Source organism: Astatotilapia calliptera, chromosome 7 (genome assembly GCF_900246225.1).
Source record: "Astatotilapia calliptera chromosome 7, fAstCal1.2, whole genome shotgun sequence".
NCBI lineage: Eukaryota > Metazoa > Chordata > Actinopteri > Cichliformes > Cichlidae > Astatotilapia > Astatotilapia calliptera.
Window position 1 is genome coordinate 1,972,888 of NC_039308.1, and position 26,918 is coordinate 1,999,805.

At 47.9% G+C, this 26,918-nt stretch overlaps 2 protein-coding genes across 3 annotated transcripts; one reads left to right on the top strand and one right to left on the bottom strand.

The window, feature by feature from the left end:
- Window positions 1-484: 484 nt before the first annotated feature.
- LOC113025057 (mixed lineage kinase domain-like protein) lies at window positions 485-7,576 on the bottom strand. 2 transcript variants are annotated; one of them, XM_026172438.1, is made up of 11 exons: window positions 7,517-7,576; window positions 5,773-6,205; window positions 5,525-5,602; window positions 5,207-5,384; window positions 4,941-5,041; window positions 2,578-2,713; window positions 1,635-1,719; window positions 1,413-1,555; window positions 1,108-1,157; window positions 871-1,011; window positions 485-787 (listed from the first exon to the last, which is right to left on the bottom strand). In XM_026172438.1, the coding sequence occupies exons 2-11, from the start codon at window positions 6,197-6,199 to the stop codon at window positions 732-734; spliced, it is 1,395 nt and encodes a 464-aa protein (XP_026028223.1). In that variant the 5' UTR covers window positions 6,200-6,205; window positions 7,517-7,576; the 3' UTR covers window positions 485-731. The 2 variants fall into 2 exon arrangements, with proteins under 2 accessions (XP_026028223.1, XP_026028222.1); XM_026172437.1 differs by lacking the exon at window positions 7,517-7,576 and having other exon boundaries at window positions 5,773-6,332.
- A 9,323-nt stretch (window positions 7,577-16,899) lies between these two features.
- Window positions 16,900-26,885, top strand: LOC113025058 (mixed lineage kinase domain-like protein). The gene is made up of 11 exons (XM_026172439.1): window positions 16,900-17,056; window positions 23,225-23,657; window positions 23,828-23,905; window positions 24,046-24,223; window positions 24,389-24,489; window positions 24,669-24,804; window positions 25,663-25,747; window positions 25,827-25,969; window positions 26,225-26,274; window positions 26,371-26,511; window positions 26,595-26,885. Exons 2-11 carry the CDS (start codon window positions 23,231-23,233, stop codon window positions 26,648-26,650), a joined length of 1,395 nt encoding a protein of 464 aa, XP_026028224.1. The 5' UTR covers window positions 16,900-17,056; window positions 23,225-23,230; the 3' UTR covers window positions 26,651-26,885.
- The last annotated feature ends 33 nt before the right edge of the window (window positions 26,886-26,918 follow it).

Genomic DNA, 26,918 nt, shown 5'->3' on the forward strand with positions numbered 1-26,918 from the left:
GCCTCAAATGTTTAAGGTGGAAATGAGCAGAATCGATTTAATCTGCAGAAAAAGAGTTGGAGATGATTAATGTGAGACTGAGGAATTGTTTGGTTGATGAATTTTAAAAAGCAGAGATGTTTTAAATGAAAGGTGGCAGCTGCACCAGTGTTTTTCATTTAGCAAATGGAACCAAGTTCAGCTTTTGGCACTTTGCACCAAATCATTTTCCTGCAAGTTGTTTCAACAGGTGTCGTTACAGCGATGAAGGGAACGGCTTTGAGCGGGGAGGTCGTTCTTTGGTTTCACGTGAAATCTGAGCTGCAGTGTTCAGGACAGCCGTGAGAAGAGCTGGCGACGTTTAAGTCTGACTTGACACCGCCACAGGAGGTTGGAGCGACTTGTTTCATACGCTGTGACGCAGATGTTTGAAGGATCTTTGAGGTGTTTGTGAGGTTCTGCCAGAAAAAGGTGGTTTGAGTGTTTTAACACAAAGAACAAAATGTTTCCAAGACTGCAAAGCGTCCAGACTTCCACTCATTTATCTTTGAAACAGTTGAAATTCAGAGACGTGCAGAACAAACAAAGCTAAATCTTCCAGCTGTTTGGGTTGATCACACACAGCACAGAGCGAAGGATGAGCCTTCGAGGCAGCACTCTTTCATTCAACTCCCTGAATTTGGTATTGATTAATGTTTGTTTAACAAAAGTTAAAATCAACACGTTGTGTTTCCTCTTCAGGATGATTCTAATCAGTCTTGTTGTTCCTCCAGTTGTGTCACCACACTGCGCAGTTTATCCAGCAGCACTGCACAGGAGAAAATATCAAGACTGTAATAATGAACAGAAACAGTAATCACATGTACTCAGTCACAGAGTAACTGAACTCACCTCCAGCTGATGGCCTCTGGAAGCAGTCGTAGGCCCGGCACTCGTTGATCAGCTGTCCCAGTTCTGCAGGACAGTCATCAGGAAGCGGCTCTTGATACTTCTCTTCATACACCTTCTGATAAATTTTTTCATCTGAAAAACCTACGAGACATTTGAAGACACGTCAGGAGGAGAAGTCGATGGAGAGGACTCCAAATCTTAGTTTAAATCTGCAGTGAGTGTAGTTTAGATACAAACCTTCAAAAGGATTCTTACAGGTTACAATTTCCCACAGGATGATTCCAAAACTGAAACAAGTTCAAAAGGAAATTTGATCATTTGACAAACCACAGCAGGTCTGAAATCAGTAAAGTGTTCTGAGGTCAGCCAGGAGCTGTTTTCACACAAACCCCCAACCAGAGGAGTCTCGCTCCGATGGCACATGTAAGTCACTTCTACATCAGCTTCACTTTCAGACCCACAAGCTAAGTCCATCTTTTAGAAAGTTTATGAATGAGGGCCTTTGAGCACACCTCTGTGGACCCACAGCCGTGGGGTCTCACCTGTACATCTCCCACTCTTTGCAGTAGCTGAAGCTGGCGTCGTGGAACTTCTCGGGACAGTGGTAGCACAGCGACCTCACGGCTCTGTCCTCCGTCTGCCTTTTCAGAGACGTCTCTGTTTTCGACAGCCTGAAACCTCCCAGCTGGAAACGACAACCAAACCGTCACATGAAGCAAATATGTTCAGCTGCAAGGAATCCCAGCATGCATTGCCTTCAGTACCTTGACGGTGTAGTCTTTAGTCACCAGGAACTTGCTGCTGTTGATGGACCCGTGAACCCTCCATTTTTCCTCTGTGTTGTGCAGTCTAAGATACGACAGGTAAAGTCATCATCACCAACATGACTCTATGAACGACACGGTCACTGTGAAGCTGCCCAACTCTAAAGAAGATGCAATGATTTGCAGACCTCAAACTTTACTCACAGAACTCAGAAAACATATCGAAGGTTTCAGCTGAGAAACTTTACAATGCAAAGAAAAAGTATTGGCTCCTTTTGAACTTGAGGGCAGGAACATATCTCCTAAAAGTCGGGCCGTGTTTCCCGCTGTGTAGAGTTCCTCTTCTTTTAACAACAGCCTGTAACTTTGTGTGAACTGAGGCTGCCGTACTTCTGGGAGAGGAACACTCCCGGGTCTCCTTCGTTCTGTTTGGTTTCACGATGCTCCAGATGTTCTCAGCTGGTAGGCCGCGTCGCCACCTGCACTCTTCTACTGAGAAGCCGTGCTGTTGGAACGGATGCAGTCTGTGGTTCAGCATCATCCTGCAGAAACATAAAGGCCTTCCCTGGACGGAGCATATGTTGCTCTAAAGCCTGTATATACCTTTCAGCATTGATGGAGCCTCTCCAGATGTGCCAGCTGCCAGTTTCGTTGATACGATCCCCAACCCATCAGAGACTTTGAACGAAGCACTGATAACGAGCGGGATGGTCCCTCGCCTCTTCATTAACCCGATTAGGTGCAAAATGTTCCTCCATCTTTTCCTCGTAGCACCGCTTACTGTTCCAGCCTCCAACTTTTTCTGTGTGCTGTTGTAGATAAAATAACTCTGACCCTGATGAGATCTGCAGATCGTTGCCTTCTGTCTTCATTTACATTTTACACAGGGTCCCAACTTGTTTGGAGTTTAGGTTAGAATCTGTAATAAAGCAGACACACTGACCGATAGAGTCCTCGTACTGCATCCAAACACATGTGAGCTTTCCTGATCCAGGTCAGAGTGAGGTCAGAGTCCAGAACCTGGCGAAGACTTCCTTTCTCACAGTACTCCATGATGATGAAGAACTGAGGCTTGGGTCCTATAAGTAGACACAAGGACAAGTTATTACAGGTTTGTCACTGAGTGTATTTATCTGTGATGTTTTCACGTATTTATATGTGGGGATAGCGTGTAACAGACACTCTGGTCCACCGTGAGGATCCCCCCCTGACGTGGACACGCATGCTTCAGTTGATACTGATAGCAACACCGCAGGAGAAATGCCAGCACAGGCATCCAGTATCTGTAGTTTCAGGTGCTGCACATCTCGTATCTTCACACCATAGACAATTGCCTTCAGATGACCCTAAAGATAAAAGTCTAAGGGGGTGAGATCGGGAGACCTTGGGGGCCATTCAACTGGCCCACGACGACCAATCCACTTTCCAGGAAACTGTTCATCTAGGAATGCTCGGACCTGGCACCCATAATGTGGTGGTGCACCATCTTGCTGGAAGAACTCAGGGAACGTGCCAGCTTCAGTGCATGAAGAGGGAAACACATCATCATGTAGCAATTTCAAATATCCAGTGGCCTTGAGGTTTCCAATAAGTTGGATGTGTCACATGGCTACAGGGGGATCACACTCCTCAGCCTCCCTGGGAAAGTCTATGCCAGGGTGCTGGAAAGGAGAGTTTGTCCGTTAGTCGAACCTCGGATACAGGAGGAACAATGCGATTTTCGTCCTGGTCGCGGAACACTGGACCAGCTCTTTATCCTCTCAAGGATACTTGAGGGTGCATGGGAGTTTGCCCAACCAGTCTACATGTGTTTTATGGATTTGGAGAAGGCATTCAACCGTGTCCCTCGGGGTGTCCTGTGGGAGGTGTTGCGGGAGTATGGGGTGTCTGGCCCATTGCTACGGGCCATTCGTTCCCTATACAACCTTTGCAAGAGCTTGGCGCAGCCAAGTGGCGGAGGGCTTTCGCTTTGGTGGCCTCAGAATCTCATCTCTGATTTTTGCAGGTGATGTGGTTCTGTTGGCTTCATCGGGTGAAGGCCTCCAGCTCGCACTGGAACGGTTCGAAGCCGAGTGTGAAGCAGCGGGAATGAGGATCAGCACCTCCAAATCTGAGGCCATGGTTCTCAGCCGGAAAAGGGTGGAGTGCCCACTCCGGGTCGGGGATGAGTTCCTGCCCCAAGTGGAGGAGTTCGAGTATCTCGGGGTCTTGTTCGCGAGTGATGGGAGAAGGGAGCCGGAGATCGACAGACGGATTGGTGCAGTGATGCAGACGCTGCACCGGTCCGTCGTGGTGAAGAGGGAGCTGAGTGTAAAAGCGAAGCTCTCAATTTACCGGTCGATCTACGTCCCTACCCTCACCTATGGCCACGAGCTGTGGGTAGTGACCGAAAGAACGAGATCGCGGATACAAGCGGCAGAAATGAGCTTCCTCCGAAGGGTGGCTGGCCTCTCCCTTAGAGATAGGGTGAGAAGTTCGGCCATCCGGGAGGGGCTCAGAGTAGAGCAGCTGCTGCTCCACATCGAAAGGAGCCAGCTGAGGTGGTTCGGGCATCTGACAAGGATGCCCCCTGGGCGCCTCCTGGGTGAGGTGTTCCAGGCATGTCCCACCGGGAGGAGGCCCCGGGGCAGACCCAGGACACGCTGGAGAGATTATATCTCTCGGCTGGCCTGGGAACGCCTTGGTGTTCCCCCGGATAAGATGGAGGAGGTGGCTGGGGAGAGGGAGGTCTGGGCCTCTTTGCTTAGGCTGCTGCCCCCGCGACCCGGCCTCGGATAAAGCGGATGAAGATGGATGGATGGATGGGTGTCACATGGCCCTCTTCCTATTGAAAAAACAAAAGTTGTATCCAAGATGGCCGACTTCTAAATGGCCACCATGGTCACCACCCATCTTGAGGAGTTTGCCCCCTCACATATACTAATGTGCCACAAACAGGACTTTAATATCACCAACCATTCCCATGTTATTACCGTGTATCCATATAAATGGCCCACCCTGTGGTTCAAGCCAAGAAATCACTGGTGACCAAGCAAGCTATGAAGTCCGTTCCTTCTGTGCCAGGTACGACTAAGCTGATGAAATGTGTTAGTATTGTCTGTCCGTTCCTGTTTTCACTTTAGGGTTAGCTCCTGCTGTGGATTTCTGTTTTCATCTGTCCTTCTTTCTTTTTTTGAACCCTCCTTATCTACGTGTAAAGTCTTGGCTGACGCTCTCGTTTTCATGCACTGCAGTTAATTTTTCAGGTTTGGCTCAAATACAAGTGCTCGTTCCAAAAAATATGCACCTCTGTGTTCACGCGCTCACCGTTCTCATCCTGGATGCAGATTCCAAACATTCGCAGGATGTTGGGCGACTCAAACTGCTTCATGGTGTCGACTTCCTTGTTGAAAATAGACTTCACGTCTCTGGATGTGGAGAAAATGTTTGATGGCAGTGAATGCAGCAGGACACAGAGAGCACTGGGAGCCCGAGCTGGAACAGCATATAAGTGAATGTGTGTGTTATTTTCTAATGGGAAGGACTATTTTCCTGTGTTTCTTCCCAGTATGGGGCTGAACTGTGGCACTGACCGTGCACTGGTGTTCATGGGGTCGAGGTATCTCTTGATGGCCACTGGGAATCCCTGATATTCTCCTTTGTAGAGCTCGCAGCTCGCTGTTGTCTTGAAGGGCTTTTTGGGATGTTGATACTTCAGTTCATCTGGTTTAATCTGTCGCACAGCCACGCTGCTGAAACTGGGCTTATTCACTGTGAACAAAAAAGATAAAGACTCCAATGATAAATCCCACTTTCTCAACATAAGATGTGTGTTTTGTCAGTAAGTCACCATTCACAGACTTGTTTATGACACAGCTCTGCGCAGGGCCGCTCAGCGATGTCGTACTCACACATCTGCACCACTTTGTCCAGCTGTCTCAGTATGGTGTTGGTTTTCTCCTGCTGCTCTTTCATGTAGTCCATCAGCACTGAAGAACAGAGAGAAACACAAACTCTGAGTCTGGTCCAAACGCTCTAACAGGATTTATTCTAAGTGTGGAAACACTGAGAGGAACAGAATCCGCTTTGGTGAACCAGGATCAAAACACTAAAGAGCTCTGCTTGAACGTCTCTAAAGACAAATTCAGTTTCTCCTCACATTTGGTCATCTCCGTGTCGTCCTCCTTCCCGTCCATTTCGTCTTCTGTCTCTCTCTGTCTAAACACCTCGTACAGCATCTTGCTCTGTTCTGATTGCAGAGCTAGACACAGGGCCTGGTAAGCATCGTTGAGCCGCTCGCTCACCGTATCAAACTCTTCTCCGTGGCTGCCCGATTTCAGGATGCGCTCCACCAAGTTGGCTGCCGTGTATTTTTCAATTAGCCTCTGTGTTGACTCCAGAGTTAGGATCAGCTCCTCGACGGCTTTCTTTACCTCTGGAGAGAACTCTGTGATGGACTTCATCACATCCTCGAGGGCTTTGACTCGGACCGAAATCCGCTGGCAGCGCTTTTTGTTGGCCTTCACGTTTTCAGCCAGGGTGTAAATCCCTGAGAAGGTGGACCAGATGGGCTCTAAAGTGTCCATGATGAGCTGAAGAGACAGAGAGGACAGTTTATAACAGGAAATGCAACACATCGCTCCCTCACCTAGGAAGTGATCGCTTGAATGTTTGGTGAAGTTAAATTGTAAAAAGCAACGGCAGAATTCAGGGTAATGTTCATCAAGGAAAGAGAGTTTTTTTGTCCTGTTTCTCCCCCAACCGGTCGCAGCAGATGGCCCCGCCCCTCCCTCAGCCTGGTTCTGCTGGAGGTTTCTTCCTGTTAAAAGAGAGTTTTTCCTTCCTGCTGTTGCTAAATGGTCAAACAGCTGTGCAGATGTAAGAAAACCCCTCATCATTGAGACTAAAGATGAAAAATCTGTCTTCTGTTTAACTCTGTGTATGCATAGAAAATAAAAACCTTTTTAAACCTTTTTTTGTTCAGCACTAACAGCTTTTAATCAGTCAGTGTTTAACTGGTGATTCTCCACATTTAGTTTTAACTCTTGATGAACACTCGTGGCTCTCTTCTCATTCCCTGCGACACAGCTTCAGCTTCAGAGCCAGAGTTTCTCAACAGGAAGACAGTCTGCAAGCTAAACTACGAAACAGGATGTGAATGAAACACAATTACCAACACGCACAATACAAGGAAACACAAAGGGAGGAGGACATCAGCCTCAAAAAGACCCACCGAGAAATGATTTTTCTAATCAAAGTCCAAGTAGCTCAAAACCAGGGACCATGACAAGGTTCACATGATGTAGAAAGCAGTAGTTTATACCTCCATGCTCTGTTTATCGGTTCTTTCTTTATGTTTGCCCGGCCTCCCCGCGCACTGACAACGCTCCATCGGTTTTATTTTGGTAAGTGTTCAGTTTTACTTTCCCCGGTCTTGTTCCCTGATGTTCCCTTTCTCCCTAGTTTGCTTGTTTGTGTTAATAGCACGTTTCTCTGTAGCTACCCTGTTACCAGCGTTATCCCAGCCTTTGTTATGTGTCTGCCTCAGCTTCAGTGATTACCTCGCCTAGAATAAAAAGCCATTTTCAGTTGAAGCCTGCTCGCCCATCAGTCTGCATTTGGGGTCCTCATCCACCATCTAACCTGACACCTTTCCTCTCAAAGGAAAAGTCTGAAATTAAAGTCTCAGCATCATAACCACTCATGGGTGTATCCTCTGCAGCTACCTCTCAAACACAAAACCTCAGAAAACCTCCACAGGTGATCCACACACAAAAAAATCACCAAGCTCAGGAAATCAGGAAACTTTTTAGGTGAATTTTCAAACGAGTGTCTTAACTGAGTCATCAAATGAAAAAGACCAGCTGTGAGCAAAGAGGAGAAGCAGGAGAAAGACGGTTTACCTGTCAGGTAAAGTCTGCTCTTCTTCACACGGCAGTCTGCTGTTGGAGCAGACTCTTCAGCCTGCTGCTCTGCCTCTTTGCTTTCTGTTCCTGTCTGTCAGTTAAAGGCCACGCCCCCAACAGTCAGTTTTATCCAGGAAGCAGAAACTGTGCATAGCTGCACACACACTTCCTCAGTTTTCCATCATGGAAGTGTGTGCATGACACAGGAGGGACATTTTTGACTCGTTTATCAGACCTTCAGTGTGGCTGAATCCAAACAGCTCTGCCAAAACAGAAACCAGACAAAAGCTTCTTCCCCATCTGTCAGTGTGAACGAGTAGATTCACTCTCACTGAAACATTTCTGAACCAAATCTGAATCTGCAACGATGCAGGGGTGCTCTACACTTCCACGTGCATTCATACATACACGTGTAGAGTATCTATGTGTAGTATTTTGCAAGGAAACAGTATTTTACTTCTAAAAAAACTCCACTGCAAGTATAGACTGTATATAAAAGAAGTGAGGCAGATGCAGAAAGGCCTTAACCCTCAAAATGTCCTCCTGATTTCCATACACCTGTGGTCCTCAGGGGACAAAAATGTCCCCATCTGGTTTGATTGATACTTAATTAATATGAAGTGGATTTCCCCCCACTTTTAATTAAAACTTAATTCAAACATTTTTAAACATTTTTTTTATTCCATTTCAAATTTAAATCTGATAAAAACCTCATAAAAATGAATTTTTTCTTTGTTTTCGGGTAAACAATAAATGAAATCATCAGTTATCATGAGGATCGTTTCACAACCAGAGTTGGCTGCTTTAACAGATGGTCACAGACGGCTTTATGTCAAAGTTAATTTAGAAAGCTGTTTTTAAACTACTTCAAGTTTTTTACTGGCAGCACATAATCACACCTGTGGTCCTCAGGGCTCAAAAATGACCCCGTTTGCTTTGACTGTTTATAAAGCAACAAGTATAAAATATCATCCATCTCTGTGTTTCAAGGTTTTATTCAACTTTATTCCAACTCATTGCCTGACAGTTTTCTATATTTTGGCATGGTAGGAGGGCATGAGTCTGAGTGAAGGCAAACTTTCATGAGGACAAAGGCGTGTCCATATTTGACCCAAGTGCAGGAGGAAGCTCAGGTTTATTCCTCTGCACTGGTCCCATCATGGACAGCATTCTTTCTGCAGTTGCAGGCCAAGGGGCATATACAGTAAACAAGCTGTTACAGGTGATTGTTTTCTTTTGGAAACCTGCAATGTTAGGGACAACTCGTGTCCTGACTGCAGGACAGACGGTTTGCCATCGCACACGAGCATGTTCCATGTACAGCTGGACCTGCATCACATGCTGCCCATGTTTTTGTCTCAAAGTTCCCTGGTTTACTTGGATGTTCTGTTGGAGGGGACAGAGTCCTCTGAAGGGGACTTGGTGCTCATACAGTCACATCAGTACCAGGATCTTACATCACAGCAGGAGGAACACCCACTTGTGTTTCAAGTCAAGTCAACACCAACACACATCATACACCTCAAATGGGAGCACGTTTGTGTCATGAACGACGATCATCTATTGTGTCTTTATCAAGAAATTATGTCCTTTTTGTGCTTCTATGATTAATCTTGTGTCAGCATGAAAACTTCTCTACCAGACTCAGGATGTCATAAACTGGCCGTAGCGACTCTACTGGATGCACGGCAGTAAGAATCAACACACCCACATATGCCTACAGCTGCATTCGGTCCATTTTTCTTCCTCTCTTGTTGTCCCTCCTTGTTCATCATTGAGTTGGCTGTAGAGCAGGTCATCTGCTAATTGGATGGTTGTTGGTTCAATCTCTGTGTGCTCTAGTCTGGAGTTCTTACCAAGGTGTCCTTGGGCAAGTTACTGAACCCCAACTTGGTCTCTGATGCATCCATTGGCATGTGAACGTTAAAAAGCAGAATACAAGCAGAATACACTGTGTATAATGCTTTCAGTACTCGAGTAGAAAAGCCACTGAAGGAGTATGGGACCTGGGAAGGTTAGAAGACCAGATCAGTGTTTCTGTCACGGGGGTGGAACGGACTCAGGCGCAGACTGAGGTAGCACAGTTCAACGACACTTTATTAATCACACTGGTGCGCTATATACACGTGAAGGGAGGGGGGAAACACGAGGGTCCCGGGGATCAATAGGCTGGGGAGACACACTTCTTCGCACTCGCTCTGCTCCTCGTCCAAACAGTCTCCACACAAGCAGCTCAGCTCACTCTCCTACTCACGGGGTCCAGGAGTCACAAAAGGGCTGATCCAGGTAAACAAGAGTTACTCAATATTCCAGCGACGAATAGCTCAGAGCCCCAGCCTTAAGAGCCAGAGAACTGCAATTCGCTCGAGATCAGCTGCAGGTGCGTGGGCCAAGGGCAGGAGCCCAATCAGAGCTCCGCCCAGGCAGACAGGTAGGAGAGAGAGAGCGAGAGAAAAACAACAAACACTTGTGGCCACACTGGGCTGGCCGGGGAGGCACAGGGACCATGACAGTACCCCCCCCCTCAACGGGAGCCTCCCGGCGACCCACCAGGCTTACCCGGGTGCAGGCGGTGGAAGTCGCGGAGCAGACCCCTATCCACGATAGCCGACCGGGGCACCCAGGAACGTTCCTCTAGCCCGTAGCCCTCCCAGTCAACCAGGTACTGAAATCCCCGACCCCGGCGCCGGGAGTCCATGATGCACGAGACGGTGTAAACCAGCTGGCCATCCACGAGCCGGGGGGGCGGCGGGGGCCTGGAACGAGGGCATACCGGGCTGGAGACCACTGGCTTGACCTGAGAGACATGGAATACATCATGAATACGCATATTGCGTGGCAGAGCCAAGCGGACGGAAGCAGGGTTGATCACAGCACTGATTTCAAACGGGCCGATGAAGTTGGGGGTGAGTTTCTTAGATTTGGCACGTAAGGGCACGAAGCGAGTAGAGAGCCATACCTTCTGCCCCACCACATACACAGGGGCGGCCGTCCGGTGGCGATCCGCGAGTGCCTTATTCCGTTCCTTCGTCCGGAGTAAAGCCGCCCGAGTGGCCCGCCAGGCCCTGCGACACCTGCGGAGGTGATGTTGGACAGACGGAACAGTATGCTCACCTTCAACCATGGGAAACAGAGGTGGTTGGTATCCCAGAGACGCCGGTAGCAGAGGATGTGTGACTGTTGTGAGCATACTCTATCCACGGCAGGTGTTCGCTCCAGATGGCCTGGTTATGAGAGGCGACACAGCGGAGGGCGGCCTCCAACTCTTGGTTGATGCGCTCTGTTTGGCCGTTGCTTTGCGGGTGGAAGCCAGAGGAGAGGCTCACCTTGGCTCCTATGGCAGAGCAGAACTCCCTCCACACCCGCGACGTGAACTGAGGGCCCCGGTCCGAGACAACGTCCTCAGGGATGCCATGGAGCCGAAAAACGTGCGTGGTGAGGAGTCGGGCAGTCTCCAAGGCTGTGGGGAGCTTAGGAAGCGCAATGAAATGGGCAGCTTTGGAGAAACGGTCAACGATGGTCAATATTGTAGTGTTACCTGCAGATGGCGGCAGACCAGTGACGAAATCCAGAGAGATGTGGGACCAGGGTCGGCTGGGTGTGGAGAGTGGCTGCAGACGTCCAGACGGATGTTGATTGGAGTGCTTATTTTGAGCACAAGTGGTGCAGGCGGTGACGTACTCCCGTGAGTCTTTAATGAGGGCGGGCCATCAGAAATACCTGCGCAGGAATGCAGTGGTGCGGTTAACTCCTGGATGGCAGGAAAAACGGGCCGTGTGAGCCCACTGGAGCACCCGGGACCGGACAGCCGCCGGAACAAAGAGTCGATCATGGGGGCCCGTGCCAGGATCAGGGTCGGTTTCTTGTGCCTCCCGGATGAGCTCTTCGATCTCCCATGTAACTGCTCCAATAACACAGGAAGTAGGCAGAACAGATCCAGGGTCGGACTGCTCTCCGACTGGGGCGTATTGCCGGGAAAGAGCGTCTGGTTTAACGTTACGGGAGCCTGGCCTGTAAGTGATGGTGAAATTAAACCGGGTGAAAAACAAAGCCCACCTGGCCTGCCGTGAGTTGAGCCGTTTCGCCGAGCGGATGTATTCGAGGTTTTTATGATCGGTCCATACAATGAACGGCTGTGCAGCTCTCTCCAGCCAGTGCCTCCACTGCTCCAGAGCCAGCTTTACGGCCAGAAGTTCGCGGTCTCCGATGTCATAATTCCTCTCGGCTGGGGAAAGACGACGAGAGAAAAAGGCACAGGGGTGGAGCTTACCCTCGAATTGTTGGGAGAGCACGGCCCCTACTCCAGACTCCGATGCATCCACCTCCACAACGAACTGCAGGGAGAGGTCCGGCTGGCGAAGGATCGGGGCGGTGGCGAACCGTTCCTTGAGGTGAGAGAAGGCTTCCTGAGCCAGCCGGTCCCAGTGGAATGGCACCTTGGGTGATGTTAACCTAGAGAGAGGCAGAGCAACTTTACTGAAATCCCTGATGAAACGTCTGTAGAAGTTAGCAAACCCCAGAAAGCGCTGAAGCTGCCGGCGATCGGGTGGTTTGGGCCAGTCCAACACTGCCTGAACTTTTGCCGGGTCAGGTTTCAAATCCCCTTTGGTGATGATGTAGCCCAGAAATGCCACTGAATCCATGTGGAAGTCACATTTCTCTCCTTTAACAAAGAGCCTATTCTCCAGCAGGCGCTGCAGGATCTGCCTCACATGGACCTCATGTTCCGCTTTAGACTTGGAGAAGATGAGAATGTCATCTAAGTAGACAAAAGCACATCGGTTAATAAAGTCTCTGAGAACATCATTAACAAGAGCCTGGAACACGGCCGGGGCGTTGGTCAGGCCGAACGGCATCACAAGGTACTCGAAATGGCCTAGGTGAGTATTGAAGGCCGTTTTCCACTCATCCCCTTCACGGATTCTCACCAGATGGTAGGCGTTGCGCAAGTCCAACTTACTGAAGATCGTGGCACCCTGAAGTAACTCAAAAGCAGAAGAAAGAAGGGGCAGAGGATACTTGTTACGAACGGTGATCTTGTTAAGCCCGCGATAGTCGATACAGGGGCGAAGGGTCTTGTCTTTCTTAGCAACAAAGAAAAACCCCGCTCCCACTGGGGAGGACGACGGCCGAATGATGCCCGCAGCGAGAGAGTCTGCAATGTAATTCTCCATAGACTCCCTCTCTGGCTGAGAAATGCTGTACAAACGACCAGATGGAAGCGGAGCCCCAGGCAGGAGATCAATCGCACAGTCATACGGTCTATGAGGGGGAAGTGAACGCGCCCCATCTTTACTAAACACTTCAGCCAAATCATGATAAACACGCGGGACCGAGGTCAAATCCGGGGGCTCGACCGGCTGGTCAGACCCTGGAGATGTGGTTGGAGCAGGTGCAGCTTGGAGACAGTTCATGTAGCAGTCAATGCTCCACCCAGTTACTCTCTCTTTCTTCCAATCAATGTGCGGATTGTGCTGGAGCAGCCATGGATAACCCAATACAAGGGGGGTGCGCGGTGCTTGAAACACGAAAAGCTCGATGCGCTCTGAGTGGTTACCCGAGAGAGTAAGAGACAGGGGTTCTGTGATTTGGGTTATGTCCGACAAGCGTTGCCCAGACAGGGCTGTGACAGCAAGTGAATCGGGTAGGGCGTGTAGTGTGATGTTTAGCTTTTTCGCCAGAGGTGCGTCAATGAAACTCTGCTCAGCACCTGAATCCACTAGAGCTTGAAGAGAGTGGGTAACATTCTTAATGGTGAGTTTTGCAGGTAACATAAGCTGGGGGAGAGAACTTTTAGTCGTTATATCGCCCACCAGTATTCTCTCAACTACTGGCGAGCGCGCCCTTTTGCCCGTGCGCGGCATGAAGAGGCAAAATGGCCCTGACGGCCGCAATATAGACACTCACCGGCGGCCATACGCCGTTGACGTTCTGCGGGCGAGAGCTGCGAACGTCCAAGTTGCATGGGCTGCTCCTCCTCCTCAACCTCGCAGTGCTCGCGTGCCGCTCCAGGCCCCGGTGAGGCATCCCTCGGTTGCCGAGGCTGAGCGAAGCGACGTTGCGTGCTTCGCCGTGCACGCAGGCGATCGTCTATTCGGATGCATAGGGACATGATCGCACCTAAAGAGGAGGGTAACTCACGCACCATCAGTTCATCTTTAATCTCCTCGCTCACATTATTTAGCAGTGCCGTCTTTAATGCTTCCTGCCCCCACCCCGCTTGCGTCGCTAGTGTCCAAAAGTCAACTGAAAAATCTGCCATGCTCCGCTTACCTTGCTTCAGATTCATGAGGCGGAGCCCAGCCGCCGCAGCAGTGGAGCCTTTATCAAAAACACTCCGGAACAGAGACAAAAAATCATCATAAGTGATTTCGGGACTAGCGCTCAGCACGGCTTGTGCCCAGGTCAGCGCACGATCTCGTAGCAACTGAACAAAATATGAGATCTTACTCCCGTCATTAGAGAAGGCATGAGGCCGCTGGCGAAACTGGAGAGAGCACTGCATAAGAAAACCCGCACACTTCCCTACATCCCCTGAAAACAGCTCAGGTGTGGGGAGATAAAACTCACACACAGCCGGGACCGGAACCAGTGAGGCAGTACGTACTGCGGAGCTTGATGACGCCTGGGTGGGTTCGCTGGTAGGCGAGGGTTCCGGCAATGGAGTGCGCTGAGCAGCTGCTAGCGTTAAGGCAGCGACATTCTCGCTGAGGTGAACAAGCATTCGCTCGTGGCGTTGTAAGATCGCTTCCAGTGTGACCGGGGTGGAGGGAGACGGGGAGGAAGCTGAATCTGCTGAGTCCATGGTGGCTGGAATATTCTGTCACGGGGGTGGAACGGACTCAGGCGCAGACTGAGGTAGCACAGTTCAACGACACTTTATTAATCACACTGGTGCGCTATATACACGTGAAGGGAGGGGGGAAACACCAGGGTCCCGGGGATCAATAGGCTGGGGAGACACACTTCTTCGCACTCGCTCTGCTCCTCGTCCAAACAGTCTCCACACAAGCAGCTCAGCTCACTCTCCTACTCACGGGGTCCAGGAGTCACAAAAGGGCTGATCCAGGTAAACGAGAGTTACTCAATATTCCAGCGACGAACAGCTCAGAGCCCCAGCCTTAAGAGCCAGAGAACTGCAATTCGCTCGAGATCAGCTGCAGGTGCGTGGGCCAAGGGCAGGAGCCCAATCAGAGCTCCGCCCAGGCAGACAGGTAGGAGAGAGAGAGCGAGAGAAAAACAACAAACACTTGTGGCCACACTGGGCTGGCCGGGGACCATGACAGTTTTCCTCACATTACTGCAAATATTCCTCTGTCTCAGCTGACTCCTCTTTCTTGCTTGATTCTTTGTCTTCATCATAATTGAAATGGATGATGTGTAGTCCTCTGACACATCTTCTATTTCAGTTTCACATTCTGAAAATTCAAGAAACTTCAAGAAGCCCAATCATGTTCTTTGATTTCTCCAGTGCCTTCAACACCATTCTTCCCTCGGTTCTAAAGGACAAGCTGGTGAACTCTGGAGTGGACCATCACCTCACTACCTGGATCCTGGACTACCTCACCGACCGACCACAGTATGTGAGGACTCAGGGCTGTGTGTCGGACAGGGTCGTCTGCAGTACGGGGGCCCCACAGGGAACGGTTCTGGCTCCGTTCCTCTTCACCATCTACACTGCAGACTTCTCCCACAATTCCACCCAGTGCTTCCTGCAGAAGTTCTCTGATGACTCTGCAATAGTCGGCCTCATCACTGATGGGGACGACAAGGAGTACAGAGGTCTGACCCAAGACTTTGTGGACTGGTGCCAGCAGAACTACCTCCAGATCAACGACAGTAAAACCAAGGAACTGGTGGTAGACTTCCGCAGGCACAAGCATTCTCCACTGCAACCACTGAACATCCAGGGTATGGACATTGAGGCTGTGGACAGCTACAGGTACCTTGGTGTTCATCTGAACAATAGACTGGACTGGACTCATAACTCAGACGCCCTCTACAGGAAAGGGCAGAGCAGGCTGTACCTGCTGCGGAGACTCAGGTCGTTTGGAGTGGAGGGCCCACTCCTGAAGACCTTCTATGACTCTGTGGTGGCTTCTGCTATCTTTTATGGTGTGGTCTGCTGGGGCGGCAGCATCTCTGCTGGGGACAGGAAGAGACTGAACAGGGTGATCCGAAGGGCCAGCTCTGTTCTAGGATGCCCTCTGGACCCAGTGGAGGTGGTGAGTGACAGGAGAACGGCGGCTAAGCTGTCATCCCTGTTGGACAACGTCTCCCACCCCATGCAGCAGACTGTGACAGCACTGAGCAGCTCCTTCAGTGGGAGACTGCGGCACCCACGGTGTGGGACGGAGAGATTTCGCAGGTCTTTCCTCCCCACTGCTGTCAGACTCCATAATAAAGACTTTAACTGATCAAGCACACACATCCATACATATGCAATAATACTAAGTGCAATAATCCTTTCTGTCATCGTTGTATTTTTACTCAGTTGTATATAGTATTTGTATTTGTATTCTATTTTTATCTTATTGTATATTTATTTTATTTTATTCTACTGTATATAGTATTTTATTTTATTCTATTCTGTACAGTTGTGTACTGTATTTATTCTTATTGTATTCTAATTTTTGCGTCATAACTTTTGCACTGTCCACTTCCTGCTGTGACAAAACAAATTTCCCACGTGTGGGACTAATAAAGGTTATCTTATCTTATCTTATCTTATCTTATCTTATCTTATCACTTTCTCTCCAAGCTCCTCAGACTACCATGTCCTGGATGTCTGAGAACCTACTTGAACATAGTTCAGATTCTTCATCACTTTTCTTCACTTCATAGCCTTCTTCCACTTCTGCAGGTGGCTGATGTGCTTTTTCAGAGAAAGGGTAGCATGTGCTCTAAATATTGACAATATTTTCTATATCTTCTAACCCTGGATCTTCCTGAACATTGATTCTCCCTCCTCATTATACTAGAGGACAATATGTGCTTTGTCCTACTGGTCATTGCTTTGCACAACATGGTAAAAAAAAGTATGCTCATCAAAGTATGCAAATCTCCAGTGCAATGGAGGCTTGTGAGCTACTTTCTGTGTATGTATTATTGTAGAGTCGACCTTACAGTACGAAGCACCTTGATGCGACTGTTATTGTGTTATATTATTCAACCTTTCAGGTTTGTCCTGGCAGGCTCAGGAAAGCCAGCAGGCTGCCCTGAGTATCCTCTACTTAACTCAAGTGACTCCTGGAGGCAGGCGAGGTTTGCATGAAATAAAAAGCTTTTTGTCTGTTGAGGTCATTTTGTTTAATAGTAACAACAGAAATCCCTCTGGTGTCTTTTCATGAAGACGTTTAAGTGCCGGGCTCGGGTGTGGCTGTGCAGTGTGCTGCTTCTGGGACATAGTGACTCATGCAGGCGTGTTAACAAAGGTCGCTTAGCTGGGAGACATAAACAGGAAGCAGGAGCTACTTTCGTTTTCTTGTGGTGCTCTGACAGCAAACTCCTGTGAAGAAGAGCAACTTTATCTCAGAGGTAAACGGTTTTTCTGCATTTTTCTGCTCTTTGCTCACAGCTGGTCTGTTTTTGGACAGTACTCCCCGGATTATGGCGTTTTGCTGTTTGTTTGTTTCAGCCTCTCTCAGTGAAACAGAGGAAAGCACGAAGCCAGAAAGCTCGTGTTTGGTGAAAAAGCGTTTGTCCGTATTTAAACCGCAGAAAGTGGCTTGTTGGCCTTTAATATGCGATGTATTCCGAGCTGAACTGGGACAAAAAAATCCGCGCTGGTGTTTTTGCTCCACGTGGCACAGGGTGACGTAATAAACCAGCAGCTGGATGCTGACGTCTTAACGCTGCTCGCCTGTGGAGCTGAAAGTTTAGGGTTCGACTCCTGACTGTGTTTTACACACTTCATTCTGTTTGCTCACCACGTTACTTTCACCTCCCTCGCCTCTTCCTCACTTCTCCACAGCTGGAGCAGCTACAGCCTGCTGTGACTGGGAGGCCCGGTTACTGGTTGTTGCCAGCTGTTACTGGTTGTTTCTTTTCCTGCTGATCGCGGTGCAGCAGCTAACGGCCGCTAACCTGTCATTCATTCCACACATTCTCAGCATCTATTTTTAGTTTCTATTGTTTTCTCTCAGATTATCAGCTCCATCTTTTCGCCACTTCTTTTGCGAGTGAGTGCACAGCGAAGTTAGGGGCGGGGTCTGTCACATAAAAGAGATTTCATAGGACAATCCAGTGTCAGTAATGAAAATGAACCAACGGGATGCTGTTAGGTGCCCGGTATGCCACATTACCAGTTGAGCTCTGAATGTTTCCCTCATGAATGATATCAGTTCATCTGAGCTCCAAACATTATTCCTGTGAGCAGACGCTGCAATCAGTGTTTGGCAAAGTCACTTTTAAATGTGTTTATTTATCCAGTTAAAGTCTGTAAAGTCTCACTGACATTAAAATGTCTTTCTTAAGAGAGACGTGGCCAAGAGGGCTGCAGAAACTGCAGCAAGTCTAACAACAGTTCTGTAAAGATATTTTAATCCGCCAAAAAGAACCAGGGGGGTTATAATGTAGGTGAAATAACACAGTCATTGTAAAAAAACTAAGGTCATTTCTTTATAACCCCTTTGTAAATCCTGTTCACTAAACTCTACTTACCAAGTAAACACATTACAGATAAAACCTCTGGGACCCCGCGACAGGTGAAAATCCATCAAGTAGAAACCATATGTTAATTTTATTATTTGTAAGCCATAAAAACCCTCTCCACACTCTTAAAAACCCTAATATGTCCCTGTTATTAGTTTTTTAGACTATAAAATGCTTATTTTATCACAAAAATAATTACATTTTAAAAAGGTAAAAGTACCCAGGCCTCCGGGCCACAGAAACCTGGGATATAAGGACATTTCTGCTGCAGCCTATAAATTTACAAGTTCAAGTTCAAAGTTTATTCACCACATGCAGTGGCAGGTTGCCCTTCAGTGGAATGAACCCGCCCCCCCGACCTTACACACACAACACAGACATCACATGGGGATACAAGTCAGAGAATGGTTGCATTACAGAAAACCACTGAAATGTACACTACAATGCAGGGACAAAAAATCAGCCCGGGCATTTTGACTAGAGACCGGCCCACCAAAAATGTGACGTCATTCAGGGGTAAAACCGCAAAGGATTCTGGGAACTTGTGGCAAGAGGTACTAGCACACGCAGGCTTTCAATTGAACTCAGTTACACAGCGATAAAAAGAAACACAAAAAATGGCAAGAAGCTGTTGTATTATTAACTGCAATAGTGATTGCTCGTATTTAAATTGCTATGAGTAACTTGTTGGGCTATAATATGTGAAACATATGTCAAATGCATCCCTCATGGATGACATAAAGTCATCTCTCCATAGACTTCTCCACTTTTGATAAATCAGCCTGGTGCAACATGTAAGGATTGGCACAATTTGTTAAGATTTTGAAGAGTTTGAGAAACTAACCTTAAGCATAAAATAAAATTTACTATCAGTAACTTCATAGCACCCGCCCAGCAGTATATAAACTCCGTCATGCTAGCTAGTAGCAGTACCAGTTATTCTAAGCGACTGTAAAAAGTCAGCACAACGAAAACAAACTACAACTAAACTTGGTTTATATCTGACACAGATAGACAGCAGGGCCCTATTTCAGGAAGCCGGTTTAGAAAACTCAGAGTGAAAAACGATACGCAGGGTTGAGTAACCCCGAACTGTCCAACTCGGAATATTCGGTTTCAGAAAGGCTGATAACAATTAGTTCAATCAACGCGGAGTTGCTTTAACCCCAAATTAAGCGCGCGCACGAGGATACATAAAGCCCTGATTAGTGGAGCACAGATTAAGCGAGTCACCATGGAGACGGAGGGAAAGAAGGCGCGGTCAATGTATCTTACAGCGCTTGAGGCCGAAATTCTGATGGCAGCATATGCCGATAACATGCAAATTTTGCAGAAAAAAAGTAACACAGCCTCAGCTGCAAAAGAAAGGGAGCATGCATGGCAAAACATAGCCGACAGAGTCAATGCGTGAGTGTTAATTTAAACATTGATCTAGGGATTTCCACCCATTTAACACGTTATTTTATTTTATTTTATTTTTTATTTCATACATTTTATTTTGTGATGTGAGCGCAGGTGCAACCCAACAGGCCCCAAACGTTCCTGGCAGCAAGTAAAAATGAAATATAAAAATATAGTCCAAACAGGTAAGGTGTAATTGTATTATGAGCCATAGTGCTTGGTCTGTTTGTCCCATGTAAATCAATTGCAGTTAGAGGCTACATTAATTTCCCCTCTGTAAGCACTTATTGAAATTATCTGAGCACATTACAAGTACATATTTGCTTACTCTGTATGCTCAAATGTGACCCGTTATAGCCAACAGAAAAAAAGCGGAGGCCCGAAAAACAGGTGGGGGTCCTCCACCACCACCACTCACAGAGGCTGAGCAGTTGGCTTCCACATTTGTGATAATGTTGGCAGCATCACATATGATCTTCACAGTGCAGAGAACACAAATTAGCATCCATTACTATAATGAAATAATTTGTTAGTTTGAAATGCTACAGGGAACTATGTACCTGTACATTAATGCTGTGGAAAGACTTCCTGTTCACATAGTCTCCTTCATTTACTGAAGGAGCAATGATTGGAATGTGAGTGCCATCTATACAGCCAATCACGCCTGGGAACCCTGAAAATAAATGTAAAATTTAAGTAGTAGTCCAGGTATCACCACATCATGAATTAAGTTTCGTTCATCCTGATACCTGCAATTTTGTGGCATCCCTCTTTGATAAATCTTGTGGGTCTATGACCGGGGAACACCACAGACGAGTACAGGAGACGTTTCAGTGCAACTGTAACATTCCTGACTGCCCGACAGACGGTAGCCTTGGAAACGTGCTCAGCGTCACCAATATTATACAGAAAGCTCCCGTTTGCAAAAAACCGAAGTGCAATACAAATAATATGTAATGAACTGAGAGCATGTCCGCGATGTGTCACATGAGCAATATTAGGCCTGAGGATGTTCTTCAAATAAATTATAGATTGTGCTGAGAAACGGTAACGTTCACACAGGAAATCATCAGGAAATGATAAAATGTCCGAACGCGCTCTAATCACTCTCTCCCGGCGGAGAGCTCTGCGGAGAATTTGGGCTTCAACATCTACTGGCTCTTCAAGGAAGGGGCACGCCATGTCTGACACTTCCTACTGTCAGGTTTCTGACAAAGAGGCGGAGACAGTCAGGGTTAGTTGAAGTAAACCTGCTAGGGGGCAGGTTTACTTCATGGAGTGTGTCGTCATAGTAACTCACTCAGAATTAATCTAAACTCGCTTTGTGAAACCGAAAACCCAGAGTTTCCGTTAACTCAGGGTATACTTACTCAGAGTTTGCACTAAACCGGCTTCCTGAAACAGGGCCCAGGTCATAACTTCTTACCTGAAGTTCAGTTCCTCTGCCACTATGACCGGCGGCCGCCTCGGTCTCTCCTCCTCTTGCCTCCCCTTTCCCTTATCCACCTGCTGGCCTCCACCACTTGCTGATGTTGCTAAATCTGTGGAAGCTATGCCATAGCTACCGCCAAACAATTCAGTTATTTTTACACATTTGGCAGCGTCTGCCTGAAGGGCTTGTTTCTTTTTGGCCCTAATTTTTTCTGCACCTCCTTTCCTTTTTTTGTTCTCCATTTTCTTTAGTTCGTCTATAAGATTGCTAAACAAGGGGGAGGGTGCATCCAACCTCCTCGGCTGTAATTGGTCCAGCCCAGAGTCGATCATGACCAATTGGCCAATCCAACACCTTTCATTATTTATACCCTTCCAAAAAAAAATCGATCGGCCCATAAAAACAAAAAATCGCCAGCGGCCCACCGGGCTGATGCCAGAAACCTCGGGCATACCCGATGGCCAGTCCAGCTGCGCTACAATGGGAAAGTACAAGAGGAAAAAAAGAGACCTCTGCTCATGCTGGGCTATAGGAGGACAGCATGAGAACAGGAAACAAAATAACTCCTCTGCACAGAAAAGCACATAAATGTCCACAGTACAACATTATGGAGCACGTGACCAGCAACAGGGTTGGGTAGGGGGTAAGGAGTTCACCCAGGCAACACAGCAGCCATCCTGCCACTGCGCCAACTCTCCAGCGCGGGCTCAGACCCGCCTCGTGTTCCCAGGAGGCAACAAGCATCGAAGGCATTGGAAGGGGAGGGGGGATGTGTGAGTGCTTATCAGTGTAAGTGTATGTGTGCGTGTCCATAGTTCAGCTGAGACAGTGTCCTTCGCCCTATCAGGCTAATTAAACAGTCTGCTAGCCAACCCAGGTGGCCTTGCATGGGATGGGAAGAATAGTCATCACACAGACGTTATCAGGGAGTTGTTGTTCGGCTCCAGCCTTGGGCCTGAGCAGCTGGCGCCGTGGTGTCCGCATGTTGATGTTGTTGATTTTTCTTTTATGTGAGCAGCTCAGAATTTCAAGCTACTCTTTAACACTCTGACACTGGTCTCTCAATCTCCCGTTGTAGAGCTGTGAGCCTCCCCATGATGGTATCAAACTTCTGTTCCGTGGTGTTGTCATTCTTGTGATTCTGAGACCTCACAACTGCAGTGAGCCGTTCTGCGATGTGATCCAACTTTCGCTCAAGGGTCTCATTTTGAGCAGGCCTCTCTTTGATGTATCCCATCAAACGCTCAATGGTGTTATTTTGAGTCTTAACGGCAGCTGTAAGCGTCTCCAAGGTGTTACCCATGCTGGGTTCGTTGTGAGAGGTCGCGCCTCGTCCCATCGCTTCAATCCCAGCGGGCAGCCTTGGGGGGGTTTGAACAGCCGGTTCCGCTCTCTTATTTCTCCGATAGATCCTCCAGGTCTGCCACCCATCCATCGTGTATCCGGCAGGGAAAGTCCCTCCAGGGCACTCAGGCTCTCCCGAGCCCAGACTTCTCGTTGAGAAAAGGGTGTCAATAGCATTCAGAGAACAGTTGATCAAATCCATAATTCTTTTAGGTTTTAGAGAACGACAGTGAGAGACTGTTCCAGGGAAACTAATGCACACGAGACAAGACAAGGACACAAGAGGCTAAGCAGGGAAGATAAGGGGAAGGAGGAGAGGAGAAAAAGTGCGACCGCCTTCGCTGAGAGCCAAACGAGCCAAACAGATAAATTCATGATGTAGCGAGTCCACAAAAGCCAAATCTGTGTGGTCTTTGTGTGTGGATCAACACTGGAGAGTAATCCAAGGTCTTGATTTGTCTTTGAGAGGTAGCTGCAAAGACATGAAGGCGTGATGCCAAAGATGAAGGAGCAACAAACTAAGACTTACTGAGACGTGAGAGGAAGGACTAAAAACCTACTTGGTTACACACCATGTAATATTGTCATAGTTGCTGGCTTTGGTCCCAGGCTTTCAGCTACGAGTTTGACTCAAAAGTATCTTTCCTTTTCACAAGTGAGGAGAGAGTGGAGCTGGAGACAGATGGGTTGGTGAGGGGTCTGCAGGACTAAGTGGGTGAGGAGCTCTGAGCAGCTCAGAGCAGAGACACGACTCTTTCACATTAACAGAAGCCAGTTGAGTTCAGTAGGACGCCTCCTGAGCATTGAAGCATTGATGGATGTGCTTTGATTTGTTGCATTTTTCCTGTTATAAACTGTCCTCTCTGTCTCTTCAGCTCATCATGGAAACAGTAAAGCCCTTCTTTTCTGCTGCCACAAACATCTACAAGCTGGCTAAAAAGGTGAAGGCCAACAAAAAGCGCTGCCAGCGGATTTCGGTCCGAGTCAAAGCCCTCGAGGATGTGATGAAGTCCATCACAGAGTTCTCTCCAGAGGTAAAGAAAGCCGTCGAGGAGCTGATCCTAACTCTGGAGTCAACACAGAGGCTAATTGAAAAATACACGGCAGCCAACTTGGTGGAGCGCATCCTGAAATCGGGCAGCCACGGAGAAGAGTTTGATACGGTGAGCGAGCGGCTCAACGATGCTTACCAGGCCCTGTGTCTAGCTCTGCAATCAGAACAGAGCAAGATGCTGTACGAGGTGTTTAGACAGAGAGAGACAGAAGACGAAATGGACGGGAAGGAGGACGACACGGAGATGACCAAATGTGAGGAGAAACTGAATTTGTCTTTAGAGACGTTCAAGCAGAGCTCTTTAGTGTTTTGATCCTGGTTCACCAAAGCGGATTCTGTTCCTCTCAGTGTTTCCACACTTAGAATAAATCCTGTTAGAGCGTTTGGACCAGACTCAGAGTTTGTGTTTCTCTCTGTTCTTCAGTGCTGATGGACTACATGAAAGAGCAGCAGGAGAAAACCAACACCATACTGAGACAGCTGGACAAAGTGGTGCAGATGTGTGAGTACGACATCGCTGAGCGGCCCTGCGCAGAGTTGTGTCATAAACAAGTCTGTGAATGGTGACTTACTGACAAAACACACATCTTATGTTGAGAAAGTGGGATTTATCATTGGAGTCTTTATCTTTTTTGTTCACAGTGAATAAGCCCAGTTTCAGCAGCGTGGCTGTGCGACAGATTAAACCAGATGAACTGAAGTATCAACATCCCAAAAAGCCCTTCAAGACAACAGCGAGCTGCGAGCTCTACAAAGGAGAATATCAGGGATTCCCAGTGGCCATCAAGAGATACCTCGACCCCATGAACACCAGTGCACGGTCAGTGCCACAGTTCAGCCCCATACTGGGAAGAAACACAGGAAAATAGTCCTTCCCATTAGAAAATAACACACACATTCACTTATATGCTGTTCCAGCTCGGGCTCCCAGTGCTCTCTGTGTCCTGCTGTATTCACTGCCATCAAACATTTTCTCCACATCCAGAGACGTGAAGTCTATTTTCAACAAGGAAGTCGACACCATGAAGCAGTTTGACTCGCTCAACATCCTGCGAATGTTTGGAATCTGCATCCAGGATGAGAACGGTGAGCGTGTGAACACAGAGGTCTGCGTGTCCACGTCGGGGGGGGGGGGGGGGGGGGATCCTCACGGTGGACCAGAGTGTCTGTTACACGCTATCCCCACATATAAATACGTGAAGACATCACAGATAAATACACTCAGTGACAAACCTGTAATAACTTGTCCTTGTGCCTGCCTGTAGGACCCAAGCCTCAGTTCTTCATCATCATGGAGTACTGTGAGAAAGGAAGTCTTCGCCAGGTTCTGGACTCTGACCTCACTCTGACCTGGATCAGGAAAGCTCACATGTGTTTGGATGCAGCACGAGGACTCTATCGGTCAGTGTGTCTGCTTTATTACAGATTCTAACCTAAACTCCAAACAAGTTGGGACCCTGTGTAAAATGTAAATGAAGACAGAAGGCAACGATCTGCAGATCTCATCAGGGTCAGAGTTATTTTATCTACAACAGCACACAGAAAAAGTTGGAGGCTGGAACAGTAAGTGGTGCTACGAGGAAAAGATGGAGGAACATTTTGCACCTAATCGGGTTAATGAAGAGGCGAGGGACCATCCCGCTCGTTATCAGTGCTTCGTTCAAAGTCTCTGATGGGTTGGGGATCGTATCAACGAAACTGGCAGCTGGCACATCTGGAGAGGCTCCATCAATGCTGAAAGGTATATACAGGCTTTAGAGCAACATATGCTCCGTCCAGGGAAGGCCTTTATGTTTCTGCAGGATGATGCTGAACCACAGACCGCATCCGTTCCAACAGCACGGCTTCTCAGTAGAAGAGTGCAGGTGGCGACGCGGCCTACCAGCTGAGAACATCTGGAGCATCGTGAAACCAAACAGAACGAAGGAGACCCGGGAGTGTTCCTCTCCCAGAAGTACGGCAGCCTCAGTTCACACAAAGTTACAGGCTGTTGTTAAAAGAAGAGGAACTCTACACAGCGGGAAACACGGCCCGACTTTTAGGAGATATGTTCCTGCCCTCAAGTTCAAAAGGAGCCAATACTTTTTCTTTGCATTGTAAAGTTTCTCAGCTGAAACCTTCGATATGTTTTCTGAGTTCTGTGAGTGAAGTTTGAGGTCTGCAAATCATTGCATCTTCTTTAGAGTTGGGCAGCTTCACAGTGACCGTGTCGTTCATAGAGTCATGTTGGTGATGATGACTTTACCTGTCGTATCTTAGACTGCACAACACAGAGGAAAAATGGAGGGTTCACGGGTCCATCAACAGCAGCAAGTTCCTGGTGACTAAAGACTACACCGTCAAGGTACTGAAGGCAATGCATGCTGGGATTCCTTGCAGCTGAACATATTTGCTTCATGTGACGGTTTGGTTGTCGTTTCCAGCTGGGAGGTTTCAGGCTGTCGAAAACAGAGACGTCTCTGAAAAGGCAGACGGAGGACAGAGCCGTGAGGTCGCTGTGCTACCACTGTCCCGAGAAGTTCCACGACGCCAGCTTCAGCTACTGCAAAGAGTGGGAGATGTACAGGTGAGACCCCACGGCTGTGGGTCCACAGAGGTGTGCTCAAAGGCCCTCATTCATAAACTTTCTAAAAGATGGACTTAGCTTGTGGGTCTGAAAGTGAAGCTGATGTAGAAGTGACTTACATGTGCCATCGGAGCGAGACTCCTCTGGTTGGGGGTTTGTGTGAAAACAGCTCCTGGCTGACCTCAGAACACTTTACTGATTTCAGACCTGCTGTGGTTTGTCAAATGATCAAATTTCCTTTTGAACTTGTTTCAGTTTTGGAATCATCCTGTGGGAAATTGTAACCTGTAAGAATCCTTTTGAAGGTTTGTGTCTAAACTACACTCACTGCAGATTTAAACTAAGATTTGGAGTCCTCTCCATCGACTTCTCCTCCTGACGTGTCTTCAAATGTCTCGTAGGTTTTTCAGATGAAAAAATTTATCAGAAGGTGTATGAAGAGAAGTATCAAGAGCCGCTTCCTGATGACTGTCCTGCAGAACTGGGACAGCTGATCAACGAGTGCCGGGCCTACGACCGCTTCCAGAGGCCATCAGCTGGAGGTGAGTTCAGTTACTCTGTGACTGAGTACATGTGTTTACTGTTTCTGTTCATTATTACAGTCTTGATATTTTCTCCTGTGCAGTGCTGCTGGATAAACTGCGCAGTGTGGTGCCACAACTGGAGGAACAACAAGACTGATTAAAATCATCCTGAAGAGGAAACACAACTCGGAATAAAACAGGAAGATAACTGTCAGGATCCGTGGGCGTTGACGTTAATATTTTAGTTTTTCTCATTATTGTATTTTCTACATATTCTGTTCTTTATCTGGAGTGCCAGAAAGCACTCTTGCCTTCATTCCACAAATGAAGGCAAGAAGCCTTCATGTCCCCAATGTTTTATTAGCTCTAAACCAGTGTTGGTCAAGTTACTTGAAAAAAGTAATCAGTAACCAATTACTGATTAC